This window comes from Nycticebus coucang, chromosome 12, assembly GCF_027406575.1.
Source record: "Nycticebus coucang isolate mNycCou1 chromosome 12, mNycCou1.pri, whole genome shotgun sequence".
Taxonomy (NCBI): domain Eukaryota; kingdom Metazoa; phylum Chordata; class Mammalia; order Primates; family Lorisidae; genus Nycticebus; species Nycticebus coucang.
Window position 1 is genome coordinate 29,350,292 of NC_069791.1, and position 16,085 is coordinate 29,366,376.

Here is a 16,085-nt window from a genome sequence, read left to right on the forward strand (position 1 = left end):
AGAAAAACTAGCCAGGTGTTGTGGCAGGCACCTGTAGTCCCAGCTACTCGGGAGCCTGAGGCAAGAGGATTGTTCAAGCTCAAGAGTTTGAGGTTGCTGTGAGCTACAACACCACAACACTCTACCCAAGGCAACAGAGTAAGACTCTGTTTCAAAAAATATATATATTCTTGGGAGGGCGGCGCCTGTGGCTCAGTGAGTAGGGCGCCGGCCCCATATTCCGAGGGTGGCAGGTTCAAACCCAGCCCCGGCCAAACTGCAACAAAAAATAAAATAGCCGGGCGTTGTGGCAGGCGCCTGTAATCCCAGCTGCTCGGGAGGCTGAGGCAAGAGAATCGTGTAAGCCCAAGAGCTAGAGGTTGCTGTGAACCGTGTGACGTCATGGCACTGTACCCAGGGCGGTAAAGTGAAACTCTGTCGCTACAAAAAAAAAAAAATATTCTCGGGAATATTTGTGGACCTCCTTTGACTCTGCACAATGGAAACAAGCAGCTACCCACTGCCCAGCCCACCCCGTGGGCTGTGTGCCTTGCAGTGCTCTCATACTCCTGCTCCTCTGTTCTTTTCCTCCTCCTGTAAATTATGTGTGAATTAACCTTATCAGAAAATGGAAGCTCCTTAAAGTGGGAGTCTTTTCACAGATTGCTAGTCACACTCAAGTGGACATCATAGCTTATTGGGATATTTTGATGGCAGAAAGTGGGTTCCCATGACCTGGATTCTAAAAGCAGTAGATTTTGATCAGCTTTGGCCCATATTTGGATAATATTAACTTTATTTTCTGAATCGTAATATTGTTTAAAAAATTATTCATCCTACTTATGAAATGGCAAAACAAACTTTACTTAGGACTGTTGAGATATTTCAGTGGAACCTGCGCTATAAGAGCATTCCTATGGTGGTCCTATTTATTATTGGCTGTCTACCATGGCCAGGCTACTGCCTTCTGCACAGGTAAAAACCCAACGATATAGGGGTTTTTACCATTGTTCAATTCGTCTATCACTGCTAGAAAAACAGCATGCACTAAGTTAGCCCAATGAGCTGATGTGTTTTTACCTTCTGAACAGGTTGCCCATTTACCTTGGCACCACCATCCATAAACCAAACAGTTCTTTATTGGCCAGTTAAGAGATGTTTACAGGGCCCTGTCCAAGTGACAGTAGACTCTAGTAGCTTCTGATCCAGCTCCAGGGTCAATCTTAGGGGAAAAGAGGCTCCCTGCTTGTGAGAGACGACTCCTTGCATTCCTCTGGTAATAAGATGCAGCAGAAACATTTCCATGTCATTATGGAGTCCTTCTGCGTACTGCCACCTGTCAGTGTTTTTCCAACATCACCCAGGATATTCTGGATATTTCAAGTTTCAAAATTATTTTATGTCCTTAAGTCACAGAGACCCTTTCAGTCATATTGATAGCAAGCTAGTAATTGCCCCTGAGATGGAAATTCCCTAGTCCAATACTGCAATAGTTGTCACTGGGAGGCACTCACAGACTTTTGACGTAAGCCTACTCTGCACCCCACATAGGGCTATCCCACTCCAGCTTCCGTTCTATGCCATGTGAGCTCAGGCAGTCTTATTTACTTCCAGCTAGCATGTCCAGTTAATACTGCTGGAATGGTGGGTTTACACATCTTCTGTTTTACAGTACTAGGTAGGGGAAGTGTTCCCTAATCAAACATAATATTTATTGTCATAAAACATTTAGGTAGGCTGGTGAGGTGGCTCACGCCTGTAATCCTAGCACTCTAGGAGGCTGAGGCAGGTGGATTGCCAGCAGGAGTTCAAGACCAGCCTGGACAACATAGCAAGACTCTGTATCTACAGTGTGTGTATATGCGTGTGTGTGTGTGTGTATATATATATATATATATATTTTTTTTTTTTTTTTAATTAGCTGGGCATGGTCACGTGTACTTGTGGTCATAGCTTCTTGGGAGGCTGAGGCAGGAGGATCACTTGAGCTCAGGAGTTAGAGGTTGAAGTGAGCTATGATCACATCCCTATTTTCCAGTCTGGGTGACAAAGGGAGGCCCTGTCTCAAAAACAAAAAACCTTATTTGATCTCATTAATGTCTGTTTTATTTGCTCAATTTTTTTATAACAACTAAAAAATTTTCCACTCTTGACTCTCCCCTCAGCATCTCCACATTCTTATTAATGAATCTGGTGTGTTTTCATTAGCATCTGTAAGATGAGAGGCGGCTGAGACAGCAGATTTGATCAGGCTCCAGACTGTTCAGTTCTGCAGCAGTAAAGTTACATAAGTGCCCATGTAAAAGGAGCCTCGTTAACCACAGCATTTGCCCTGAGTAATAGGCATATTCAGTGGGTGAATATTCTAGTTACCGTAAAGCCAGTCCCACGTGGCTTGCATACAAAGCTGCTCCATCTGGGCATTGATGGGAATAATCAGTCGGTTGCTCTCTTGAGAGTAAACGGAACTTACAGTAGTTTTTATCCAGTCCTTGAGCCTAGCAGTACCATTAGAAATAACCTGCTGTGTGTCTTGGTGCCATACATCTATCTCCTTAGTGAGCTGGACCCTGTGTCAGCCCAAGCACGTTCTTCCATTCTGCAGCATTTAAAAGCAAAGATACTGTCCCTGAATTAGTTACTCTTGTAAGGATTTTTCAGGAAGCTGATGCTAGTCATCCACAAAATGAGACAACTTCACACTGTATCCCCTGTTTTCTGTAGTTTCTTGGTTTTGCCCTTTTCCTGTGTGTACTTTTTGGTGACCAGAGGTCTTGGGCTTTTCTTTGTTGTTTCTACATAATTTTTACCTTTGGGCCTGGCTTTGAGGCTGGTAGTCAAGGTCAGACCAGCTGAAATCTGAGCTTGGTCCAGCATCAAGTTCTAAACCAGCACTCTCAATTTCATTTGTTTTATTAATTTCTACTTTGGGTTTTATTTTTCTTTCTATTTCCTTTGGTCTATTAAACCTTTCTCTTTCTTCCTCCCTAATATCAAAATCTTAAGCATTTGAGTCTTATAATAATCTGGTATTTTCATTACTATGCAGTTATGAAAATTTTTAAATTTTCATTTATTTTGGCCATTTGTCTTTTTTCCTGAATTGATCAAAATTTATTTCTCATTGCAATATTTTTTTCTTAAGTTTAGTTTAGATGTTATATGCTGTTTTTCTTTTTTTTGTGGTAAATTTTGAGATTTTTAACATGAACACTTAGTCTTATGTTAATAAAAATCTGTAGACACTGTAAAATGCTTTAACTTCAGTCACCTTTATTATGGCTTGCTTGTTATGGTTGTTCAGAGTTTTACTAATCCCTCAATTTAGACATTTTTATTTTATATACTTGGTTTTGTTTAAGTTTACCCACAGCTACCATTTTTTGAAAATTCACTTTTTACTTAATATCAATGCTATGTTTTCTGGAATCAGTCTACTTCTTCCTAAAGTGCATCCTTAGAAATTCCTTTCCTGGGCGGCACCTGTGGCTCAAGGAGTAGGGCGCCGGTCCCATATGCCAGAGGTGGCGGGTTCAAACCTAGCCCTGGCCAAAAACAAAAACAAAAAAAAAAAAAGAAAGAAATTCCTTTCCTGAGGAGTCTTTCTCTTTTTGATTTTGTTCATCTGAAAATGTTTTTCTTTCAAACAATAGTTTCATTGATCTTAAATTGTAGATTAAGCTTTTTTTTTCTCGTTAGTACTCTGAGGATAATATCTTCCAGTTTCCAGCATAGCTGTTGAGAAGTCAAAAATCACAGTCACTCTTGTCATTCATTGGCCAGAAGTCTGTCTTTTCACTTGGATTATATGTAAGATTTTCTGTCTGGTGGTCCTGTGTTTTAACTGTGTTTTGTCTGAGTAAGGCCTTCTTTATTTGTTCTCCTTGTGAGCTGTTGTGTTTCCTGAAATATAAGAATTTAATGTGCTTTACAAAGGTGGGGGGGATTCTCAATTATCTTTCTAAACATTGCTTCCAGCGGTCCCAACTTCTGTGGGGCCTGCTCAGCATCCCCAGGCCTGCTGGGCTATCTCTGCAGCTGTGATAGTCCACTGGTAGAGTTGCTGTTTGCTCATGGTGGGCACTTGTGGACCTTCCTTGTGCCAGGCAGGATCTGAAGCCGTTGCTGCTCAGGCAGCCTGAGTTGGTAATGGTGGCCAAACTACTGGGAAGGAGCCAGAGTTGCAGGAGACTGAGTACTTTGCAGAATGGTGAAAACAAAGATTTAAGGAAACTTGCAGAGAATGAAATAACTTCATCTCAAAAAGAAATACTCAGCGGTGGCACCTGTGGCTCAGTGAGTAGGGTGCCGACCCCATATACCAAGGGTGGTGGGTTCAAACCTGGCGTCAGTCGAACTGCAACAGAAAATAGCTGGGCGTTGTGGCGGGCACCTGTAGTCCCAGCTACTTGGGAGGCTGAGGCAAGAGAATCACCTAAGCTCAAGAGCTGGAGATTGCTGTGAGCTGTGATGCCACAGCACTCTATCGAGGGTGATGAAGTGAGACTCTGTCTCAGAAAAAAAAAAGAAAGAAATACTCAGTTGAAGCATCAGATTATTTTACTTTTAGTTCCCTTAGAAGAAACAGATGAAAACAGTTTGATCCTGGAAGTAACCTTAGGCACGCATCTTGCCAGCACTGGGGTGGAGGTTCAGAAGGCTGTAAGCATAGGAAATGCAAAGGAGGTGTGCACAGGGTACAAATAGTGCCAAAGGCAGAGAAACAAGGCCACATCCATCCTAGCACTGTGACTGCACCGATAGTTCTCCAGCCTACTGATATTACTCTGGTGACTAACCCTAAAGATTGAGGAATTGACACGAAGTGAGCCAGTAGAGCTGGGGATGGGGGGCAGCATGTAAATAACCATGGGCAGTGCTGTATGGAAAAATTCATCTTTCAACAGGAAGAAAGGATGAGAAGGAAAAAGAATATTTCTTGATAATAAATACAGATTTTTTTTTGTTAAAACTCCTTAATTCTCGTAACACTCTAAATAAATAAATAAACATTACTTCCATCCATCTTTTTTGTCCTCCTGAAATTCTTAATTAAGCATTTTAATCTCTTGCTTAATCTTCCATATCTCTCAACCTCTTTTTCTTTTTTTTTTTTTGTAGAGACAGAGTCTCACTTTATGGCCCTCGGTAGAGTGCCGTGGCCTCACACAGCTCACAGCAACCTCCAACTCCTGGGCTTAACTGATTCTCTTGCCTCAGCCTCCCAAGTAGCTGGGACTACAGGCGCCTGCCACAACGCCCGGCTGTTTTTTTTTTGCAGTTTGGCAGGGGCCAGGTTTGAACCCGCCACCCTTGGTATATGGGGCCGGCGCCTTACCGACTGAGCCACAGGCGCCGCCCTCAGCCTCTTTTTCTATTGCATTATCTGTGTTTTGCATTCTGGGTAATTTCTCCATATCTGTGTCCTAGTTTATTAATTCTCTTTTTACCTGTGTTTAATCTATAATGAGCCCTTTCTCTGGCATTTTTTGGTCACAGTAAAGTTTATTACAAAAACAGACAAGCATATATAGGTTGGTAACTCAGGTGAAGTGGTATGGCAGCTTTCTGTTGGTGTCACACTCATTGCGGGCTGGGGTCAAATCCTCCTTGGGGCTTACAGTTTGTGCTGGTGCTTCAGGGGCTGCCAGAGGCTATGGCCTTCATTCTATAGTGCTGTAGGACGATATCTGAGATGACTTCTGTGCAGGTAAGGAAGAGAGCCAAACTATGTGTAGATCTGAGACCTCAAAGCCAGCATGGTTCAAGTAATAACCAGGGACTGCAACCAGGGTCATAGTTGTGTGATCCTCCAGCTGCACCAGGAAGTTCACTGGAGGCGTGCTAGACACCGGCAGAGCATACACTTCGCTAGACACGGTGCCTGTTCTGAGCTGCCATGGTTACTGCACCACCAGTCACAGCTCTAGACCTTGACCCCTCTGTGGATGGTGTTCTCTCTGGTGGTGCTGGTGGACAGCATGGCAGGGTCTGAAACTTGGGGTCTGTGCCAGAGCTACTGTTAGATGAATTTTTGGGCTATATGGTTTTTGTATAACATAATCGAGCATAATTATTTTTAGTGTTTAAAAAGTTTTATATGCCTTAGATGTTAGCGTATTAATTTGTCAACACATTTATTGGCCACTCTCCATGCAGTAGGCCCTATGTTGAATGTTAAAAAGATAGCCATTGCTCTCTAGAAAGTGATGGTATATTAGGCAAAAGCGACACACAAACATAATTATAATAGAGCTATAATAGTTTTAGTGAGATGAATAATTGCTGTGTTGGAAATAAAGATGGGTATTATTGAAGCATGTGGAGGGGACTCCAGTGATAATGAGTGTTAGGAAAGGCTTTCCAAAGAACAGTTGCCTGAGGAATAAGTGGAACTTAACTGAGCAGTGCAAGGAGAAGGGACATTCTGGATAGAGGAAAAGTATATATGGAAACAAGGACCTATGAAAACATGTCGTATTCAGTGAAATAACTGCAAGCAGTGACGTGACTGTATATTGGGTGGTGATAAGGAGTGAGGCAGACAAGGGCCAAATCATGAAGAGCCTTGTATGCCATTCTGACACTTATCTTAAATATTAAAATAATCTTGTTACACATTCATCATTTTGAATATCAGTGAAAAAAGACTTTATCAAAATACTCAGATTTTCTTTTTCTTTTCTTTTTTTTTTTTTTTTTTTTTGCTGTTTTTGGCTGGGGCCAGGTTTGAACCCACCACCTCCCATATATGGGGCCGGCACCCTACTCCTTGAGCCACAGGCACCACCCTTAAATTTTTGAAAAATGTGCTTAAAGGGTGGCGCTTGTGGCTCAGTGAGTAGGGCACGGGCCCCATATAAGCAGGGTGGCGGGTCCAAACCAGGCCCCGGCCAAACTGCAACAAAAATAGCTGGGCATTGTGGGCAGGCACGTGTAGTCCCAGCTACTGGGGAGGCTGAGGCAAGAGAATCACCTAAGCCCAAGAGCTGGAGGTTGCTGTGAGCTCTGCGACACCACAACACTCTACCTAGGGCGACAAAGTGAGACTCTGTCTCTTTTAAAAAAAAAAAAAAAATGTGCTTAAAGAAGAAACATTTTCATTCTTGGGTCAATTAAAAAGAATTGTCTTATTTCTGCTAAGTAATTTTATTATTAAAAAGTGTGTGATATTTCCAATTTTGAAGAGTGTAGAACTGGAAAGAATAGATGTATAATACCCACAACCAATGCGTAGAATTATGGTGAAGGAAAATAAACTATGTATGGGAAGCAGTCAGTAGAATGGAAGAAAATGTGTACTTTTTTTTTTTTTTTCATTTCCCAAGGTGGTATTTTTCGTAATCAAAACAAGTAAACAGCCCAAGTAAAAAATCTTATATTTTTCTAAGAGATTGAACATTTTCTCCACCACTAATAAAGTAACCAAGCTGCTAGGGACTTGATTTGTGTGCTTAAAACCCTGTGCCTTTCAGCCTAGATCAAGAGGCAGAGAAACCCCTGTAACTTAAACAGAGGAATGTAATATGAAGGGGGGTGGGGTGTTCTACTTCCCAAGGCTGGAGTTCACACTCTATTGAAGAAATTGTAGTTGCAAAGTATAGAGAAGATCAGTGGGTTACTTGGGCCAGAGCTGGTCCTCAGTTACCAGGCAAGCAGAAAACAAACCTCTGAAGCACAAGTGAGCTTCAGCTAGTGAGCGAGCGCACAAAAGTGGGAGCACCACTGTGATAGTGGCCGTTGGGCTCCATTGCTGAAGGGCAGCTCACTCTTGGGCATGTGGCTGGACCAGATGTCCTCACTTATTGCCACCACTGATCAACAGTGTAACACTAGCAAGAACAAGCAGAACACCACCACATGGTCCGTGGAACCAAGAAGAGAAGCCCCTTCTCCTGCAGTGTCTCTCCAGTGTCTTCTACTGGCAAAGCTTAACATTGCGCCCACTGTAAAAGAAAATGCACTGAGTGGATCTGGAGATGAAAGACAATGAATGAATGACTAGCACAGGATTTGAGTGCTTAAAACCCTGAGCCTTTCACCTGTGTCTGGCTTAGAATTAAGAAAGAAGTAAAAAAGCAGACTCCGATGTCTAGAAACTGATACGGCTCTCAGAGTAATCTCACTGTTACTACAAACGGAGGTGATGTTCACAACCCATGTAGTTCTCGTGGGACATTACATCACAAGAACATCAAACAAGATCACCGTGTAACCCATGAAATACCAGACCTCCTCTTCTCTCATTAAATTATTAATTGCTGCTTCCTAACCAATTACAGTTTTATTCCCACTTTAGTCTACCCTCCCTAAAGGTCAGATTTACTGCCATACCAAGTCATAGAATTGCCCTGATTTCTGACAGCTCCCAATGCAAAGCAAGTCTGTGTTTCCTTAGACTTCCCTAAATCATCCGCCCAAAGCTAAAATCCTATAGTAAGTTCTTTCTTTACTAAAACATCATACAGTTCCCCAAGGCGTGCTTTCTCCCTCAGTATAGTGAATAATAAACCCAACTTGTTAAGTATGATTCTGCCTGTGAATTGGCACTGCATTGTACCCTGGGCAACACAGTGGACCGGTTTCTTTAAAAAAAAAAAAAAAAAAAACTTTACATTTTTAATGTGGAAAGAGTAAAATGTTAAGATGTGACTTTTTTTTTTTTTTTTTTTTGTAGAGACAGAGTCTCACTGTACCGCCCTCGGGTAGAGTGCCGTGGCATCACACGGCTCACAGCAACCTCTTAACTCTTGGGCTTACGCGATTCTCTTGCCTCAGCCTCCCGAGCAGCTGGGACTACAGGCGCCCGCCACAACGCCCGGCTAAGGATGTGACTTTTTAAATAAGAGTTCAGATCCCTACAAAGTCTACTAATGTACACTTAGAATGAGTCATTTAGTAACAATTCTCAGCATGATGAATAATAACCATAGCTTAGTAAATGGATATTTGGATTTTTCTTATAATATGCCTGGGCATGCACATAACTAACTGACTATATTCATCTAGGGATTCATATAGAATCTCTGAAGAAATGTAATTTTTTGGTGAACAGTTTCTTGTTTGAGTTGTTACCATTGTCTCCTACTGAGAAACTAGTTCTTTAATTTCATGTGGATAAAATCTAAGCATGTCTATTTAAGTTATGAACATCTAGCAAAATTATATATTCTTACCCACCAATTCATTTATTTATTCAGAAATATTGTTTGAGCCTTTTTTTTTAATGCCAGATATTATGTTAAATACTGAGGTTAAAAAGACCCTAATCCTTGGTTGAAATGGAGGCCACAGAGTAGAATCTAAAGATATTTTTCTGGATTTGGTCTTTTTATAGTTAATTATCAACCTGTCTTCCTACTCTTGATTGTGTTTTGTTAGGATTCTGTTGAACATAAGAGGAGAACAATGTAACATTTAGTAATACCAGTAAATTTGGTCAGTAAATTTTCTTTTTCTTTGAGACAGAGTCTCACTCTGTCACCCTGGGTAGAGTGCAGTGGCATCATAGCTCACAGCAACCTCAAACTCTTAGACTTGAGCATTCCTCTTGCTTCAGCCTCTTAAGTAGCTGGAACTACAGAAGTGCCCCACAATGCCCAGCTGATTTTTCTATTTTTAGTAGTGATAGGGTCTCACTCTTGCTCCGGCTAGTCTCAAACTCCTCAAGTGATTCACCCACTTTGGCATCTCAGAGTCCTAGAATTACAGGCGTGAGCCACTGCGCCTGGCCTAAAATGTGAGTCTTAATAATCAAATAACAAAAAATTTAATTATCCTTGGCCTATAGATAGCTGATGATTCATTGCTAGAATTCCATTGTAAACTATTAAAGGTAGTCATTTAAACATTATAAAAGGAGGCTGGGTGAGGTGGCTCATGCCTGTAATCCCAGCAGTTTGGGAGGCTAATGCAGGAGGATCTTCAGGCCAGGAGTTCAAGGCCAGCCTGGGCAATATAGCAAGATCCCATCTCTTAAAAAAAAAAAAAATAGAAAACTTAGCTGGGCATAGTGGCCTGCACCTGTAGTCCTAGCTATGCAGGAAGGTAAGGCAGGAGGATTGCCTGAGGACAGGAATTCAAGGTTACAATGACCTTATGATTCAGCCACTATAATCCAGTCTAGGTGACAGAGCAAAACATCCTGTCTCAAAAAGAAAAAAAATTATAAAATGACACAACCAATTTTAAATGGGAAACATTCTGTTTATGCTTGGTTAAGCGTTCTTTGAGTTGATGTGAACCAAGTAACATCTGAGCATGTTCCTTAATCTTTTAAAAAAGATCCCCCCTAGGGCGGCACCTGTGGCTCAGTGAATAAGGTGCTGCCCCCATATACTGAGAGTGGTGGGTTTGAATCCGGCCCTGGCCAGACTGCAACAAAAAATAGCTGGGTGTTGTGGTAGGCACCTGTAGTCCCAGCTACTTGGGAGGCTGAGGCAAGAGAATCTCTTAAGCCCAAGAGTTGGAGGTTGCTGTGAGCTGTGACGCCATGGCACTCTACCCAGGGCGACAGCTTGAGACTCTTGTCTTAAAAAAAAAAAAAAAAAAGATTTCCCCAGATTTTACTTATATTTGTAAACGCTGTGAGTGTATTTTACAAGTCTAGAATTTCTTAAATTCAATTCTCAAATTAAAAAAAAAATACTGAAAAGCAAAACTGCTTTTGTCATTCATTTGTTAGTAAAACCAGACCTGAACCAAGTGACCTATTTCTATTCTTTGATTACGCATATCTGTCCTATAGAGACACTTGATGGTTTGCTGCAAGAATACTAAATTGTATTTGGTTATGGGGTGCTGCCCTAGTTAGTTCACGTATGTAGTATGTGTACCATATTACTTTTCTGATTAAAACGTCTGAATTCTAAAACATGGCTGCCTCCAAAGCTTAAATAAAGATTATTGACAAGTGTTAAGTATAAAGCATCCATGGAAGAGTGCTTTAAAAAACCACTTTAATATTGAGGACAGTTTTTAAGTTCTGATAAATTAGTTCATGTAAACAAAACACAGCAAAAACAAACCAATCTTCAATTTTAAAGATTATTTAAATAAATAATTTTTATTTATTTTAAATAAATAACCAATCTTTATTTATTTTTTGAGACACAGTCTCAAGCCGTTGCCTTGGGTAGAGTGCTATGGTGTCATTATAGCTCACAGCAACCTCCAACTCTTGGTCTCAAGTGATCCTCTTGCCTCAGTTTTTCTGTTTTTTTTTTTTTTTTAGAGACATGATTTCGCTCTTGCTCAGGCTGTTCTCAAACTCCTGAGCTCAAGCAGTCCACCCACCTCGGCCTCCCAGCGAGCTAGGATTACAGGTGTGAGCCACCACGCCTGACCTAGATCAGTGTTTTTCAACCTTTTTTTTTTTTTTTTTAATCTCAGTGCACAATTGAACCTATAGTTAAACTTCCATGGCACACTTAAATTATGTTTAAAAAAAAAGAGTAAAAAAAGAGAATATACTTACTGTGCTTTGAACTTTTTTGAAAATAATTTAATTAGTGATCTTTAAAAATTTGCAAGGCACCCTGGTTGAAAATCACTGGGTTAGATACAGGAAGTATGACTATTAATGTATCTTGTATGTTTGATTTCTTGTACCCACAAAATGAAGGCTGAAATAAATATAATCAGCTAACCAAAGGCTGTAGCCATAATCATATATATTGTACAAGAAAAAAGGAGCCCCTGAATTGGAGATTGTATGAGTGTGCATGTATATAAAATCCATGGGTAACAATACACTGTATCTTGTGCATGTCAGTGGGATAAGTGAGCAACTTTATTAGTTCCCAGAGCAACTTTATTAGTTCTTGATTCCTCCACACTGCAAGGGAATGTAAATACACATACTAGTGATTTTTAACAAGAAAGAGTATAATGTTTCCCCCCTGTCCTCAGCCCCTTTAAAAACCATTCAAATGAAACCATTTAATTCTGGTGAAATAGAACTGATCTATTTTCTGCATGATCATAATGAAACAATTCAAAAGAACTTTTTTTTCTTGAGACTGGTATTTTCAAGCTTACTGCAGTGATTATCATATTTTTACTTGGACTCTTCCCCTCCCCTTTTCCTTGTTCTGTGCAGATTATCAGCGCCTGATGACTGTGGCGGAAGGCATCACCACCCTTTTGTTCCCATTTCAATGGCAGCATGTGTATGTACCCATCCTCCCTGCTTCTCTGCTACATTTTCTTGATGCTCCTGTCCCTTATCTGATGGGCCTTCAGTCAAAAGAAGGAACTGACCGTTCTAAACTAGAACTTCCTCAAGAGGTAAAACTTAAAATGAATCATGAAGCATTTGCTGTTTGTTGATTTAGGTCAAGACTAGTTCAGTTAGAACACATTATCTTTGTCCAACTTGTGTCTCTTTCACTCTCCTGAGTCTCCCAAGTAGAGTGCGGGGGCCAAAAAATGCAGACTGTGACTCCTGATGGTTTCTACCACATAGTCATTAATTAAACATGGTTCAAAACAGGACAATGGCAAATTTTCACAACTATACATTTGTGAAGACAGAGTGCTAGTAGCACGATATCATTGCTTTATTATTCTAATGACATTTCATTTCTTTTCCTCATAAGTTTTGTTTTTAAGCAACATGGCTCATTTTTTGACATCCTTTAAAATCATTGGGTGAATTTTATTTTTTGACCTCTATCAAATGAAAAACAATGTCTTTCAGCAAACTAGAGATAATGGAAAATAGCAAATACTCCCTTTGTTTTCAGACATAAGATCAGTTAACAACCTATTCTAAATACCAACTTGGCTTGGCAGATGAGAATAAAATTGTAATCCCTCGCTTTTGTAATATCTTGAAATTACTATACTTTCTGTGTGTTGTATTTTCAAATGTTGTTTAAGAAGAAAATAAGCAAGAATTCTTAAAAGCATTTTGAACCTAATTTTTAGCTATGTTTAACGGCACTCAGAATATAAAGCCTTTGAAATGAAATACTGATGAGAGGGCAGTGCCTGTGGCTCAGTGAGTAGGGCACCGGCCCCATATGCCGAGGGTGGTGGGTTCAAACCCAGCCCCGGCCAAACTGCAAAAAAAAAAAATAGCCGGGTGCTGTGGCGGGCGCCTGTAGTCCTAGCTACTCGTGAGGCTGAGGCAAGAGAATCGCTTAAGCCCAGAAGCTGGAGGTTGCTGTGAGCTGTGTGATGCCACGGCACTCTACCAAGGGCCATAAAGTGAGACTCTGTCTCTACAAAAAAAAAAGAAATACTGATGAGAGTTTATGAAGGCCTATTAAAAAACATGCAGTGGGGGTGGCGCCTGTGGCTCAGTCGGTTGGGCGCCGGCCCCATATACCGAGGGTGGTGGGTTCGAGCCCAGCCCCGGCCAAACTGCAACCAAAAAAATAGCCGGGCGTTGTGGCGGGCGCCTGTAGTCCCAGCTGCTCGGGAGGCTGAGGCAAGAGAATCGCCTAGGCCCAGGAGTTGGAGGTTGCTGTGAGCTGTGTGAGGCCATGGCACTCTACCAAGGGCCATAAAGTGAGACTCTGTCTCTACAAAAAAAAAAGCAAAAAAACATGCAGTGGTTAATTACATTATGTTATTCTCTATTTAATTAACATCTTAAGAAAATCTCAGTGAATGCTGAACTTCACTCTTTTCTTTCTTTCTTTTTTTTTTTTTTTTTTTGCAGTTTTTTTGGCCAGGGCTGGGTTTGAACCCACCACCTCTGACTTATGGGGCCGGCACCCTACCCTTTTGAGCCACAGGTGCCGCCCCTCTTTTTTTTTTTTTTAAAGACCGAGTCTTGCTCTGTTGCCCAGACTAGAGTATAGTGGCACCATAGCTCACTATAACCTTAAACTGGCCTCATGCAATCCTCGCACTTTGGCCTTCCAGGGTACTTGGATTATAGGCATGAGCCACCACTCCTGGCACCTGAGCTTCACTTTTGTATGTTCTTATTTTCCATAGAGACTCTCATTTTAATAAGCATATTTAAAATAACTCACTAAGGCTCGGCACCTATAGCACAGGTGCTTGTCTAGAGCGCCGGCCACATACACTGGGGTTGGCCTGTTTGAACCGGCTCAGGTCTGCCAAACAACAATAACAACTAACAACAACAAAAAAATAGCCAGGCGTTGTGGCGGGCGCCTGTAGTCTCAGCTACTTGGGAGGCCAAGGCAAGAGAATTGCTTAAGCTCAAGAGTTTGAGGTTGCTGCGAGCTGTGATGCCACGTCACTGTACCAAGGGCACCATAGTGAGACTCTGTCTCAAAAAAATAAAAATAAAATGAAATAACTCACTTAGCCACAGCCATTTTACCCCGTAATAATACCTATAATCATCTATTGCAGTAGTTCTCATCCTTTCCTAATGCCATAGCCCTTTAATATAGTTCCTGTGGATCGTGACCCACAAGTTGAGAACCACTGATCTGTTGCTTACTTCTAATGACCCTTTCCTCCCCCAAATAACATTTTTGTTTAAGAGAAAATAGCTTAGCTGCATATCGTATAAAATACACATATGAAGTGTCTTGTTGTTTTTGGGCTTGTGCATGTTCTCTGCTTTTTCCTCCCTATTTTACCTCTTTATACCTTGAATTTTCTTGTTTTCTCTTTTATTAAATTAATCTGGCATTTTATTGGCTCTAAGAAGTACATTCTTCAAATTTTCAAAGAAAAGAAATGAGCTAGCCAGTGCATTTTGTTTTGAAGACTTAAACAATGACATGTTTTAGTTTCTCATATGTTAACCAAGTGATATAAGGATAGTTCATTTAGATGTATAAGTATTGCCTTTCCATTTTTGTATAAGTAACACTGAGAAATTTTTAAATGTCACCTGGGTATATTCATAGTTTGAAATTTTTCTGTCTCTGCATGTATTCTCTGATTCTGAAGATAAAGATTCTAAAAACTTGTATAATGTCTGCAGTTTTCTGATTTTTCAGTGATGAGTACAGCACTGCTTGGTAAATATCTTCATACATATATCTGTCTACTCCTAGAGTAGAATGATAGAAATAACCTGAATCAGCTGTGAAAATAGCAGTATCTCCGTGGAAAAATTATAAATTAGAGCATCATTATTTTAGAAGAAAAGGGGAACATTATATCACTTCACTATAGTGATAGTGAAGTGACAAAATAATCTGCAATGAAATGAAATAATTGCTTCACGTTATTTTTGAGAGTAATTATAAAAAATGACTTAAATGCACACCCTAGTAATGCTTCTCTGTCTCTTTCCCTGCATACTGTAAAATAAAATAATGGCTAAAAATAGTGACAAGTCTTCTAAAAATAGTTGTAAAAACAAGTTTATGAAATGATTATTTTTTTTTTTATTTTTTTTTTTTTGTAGAGACAGAGTCTCACTTTATGGCCCTCGGTAGAGTGCCGTGGCATCACACAGCTCACAGCAACCTCCAACTCCTGGGCTTAAGCGATTCTCTTGCCTCAGCCTCCCGAGTAGCTGGGACTACAGGCGCCCGCCACAATGCCCGGCTATTTTTTGGTTGCAGTTTGGCCGGGGCCGGGTTTGAACCCGCCACCCTCGGTATATGGGGCCAGCGCCTTACCGACTGAGCCACAGGCGCCGCCCTATGAAATGATTATTTTAAGAGGGTATGATTTTAGTTGTTAGCTAGCTAATGTAACTACAGAGGCTTATCATTAACCACCCACTCACTATCCCTGTGATTCCAAAACGACAGCTCTAAGTAGCCATTTGCAGTACTGTTCTTTAGAGAGTGGGGGTGGAAGGACATGGCTTTGAAGATTAATTGCATAGAGGGGTACCTCATTTTCATCCTTTTCTTGCTCATCTTTACAGTGAGTAATAGACAAAAAATCAAGAGAAGAACTGAAACAGAACTGCTTTTTCCCTTTTTTGGGAGGGAGGGGGGTTGTTTTTGGTCATTTCTTGCCCTGAGATTCTGAGGGAGTATTTTAAATGTTCTCCTCTGGCTTACCTTCACACTGGCATAACTTGAGACACTGACAAGCTAGATCACTCACTGAACATGACGAGAGCTGCCTTAAACTCACACTCCTGGATACTCCCTGCTCCTGCCTACAGTTTTGAGATTCCCCAGATAACTGTCTCCTCAGAACTTATT

The 16,085-nt window shown here is 40.8% G+C and overlaps 1 protein-coding gene across 3 annotated transcripts in view; it reads left to right on the forward strand.

Moving 5' to 3' along the window:
- The window catches only part of DENND5B (DENN domain containing 5B), a 212,163-nt gene that overhangs the window by 115,903 nt on the left and 80,175 nt on the right, over positions 1-16,085 (forward strand). For all 3 annotated transcript variants that reach the window (XM_053554201.1, XM_053554202.1, XM_053554203.1), the window contains one exon: positions 12,080-12,267. In XM_053554201.1, the coding sequence (XP_053410176.1) occupies positions 12,080-12,267 (188 nt within the window). The remainder of the gene's footprint in view (positions 1-12,079; positions 12,268-16,085) is intronic.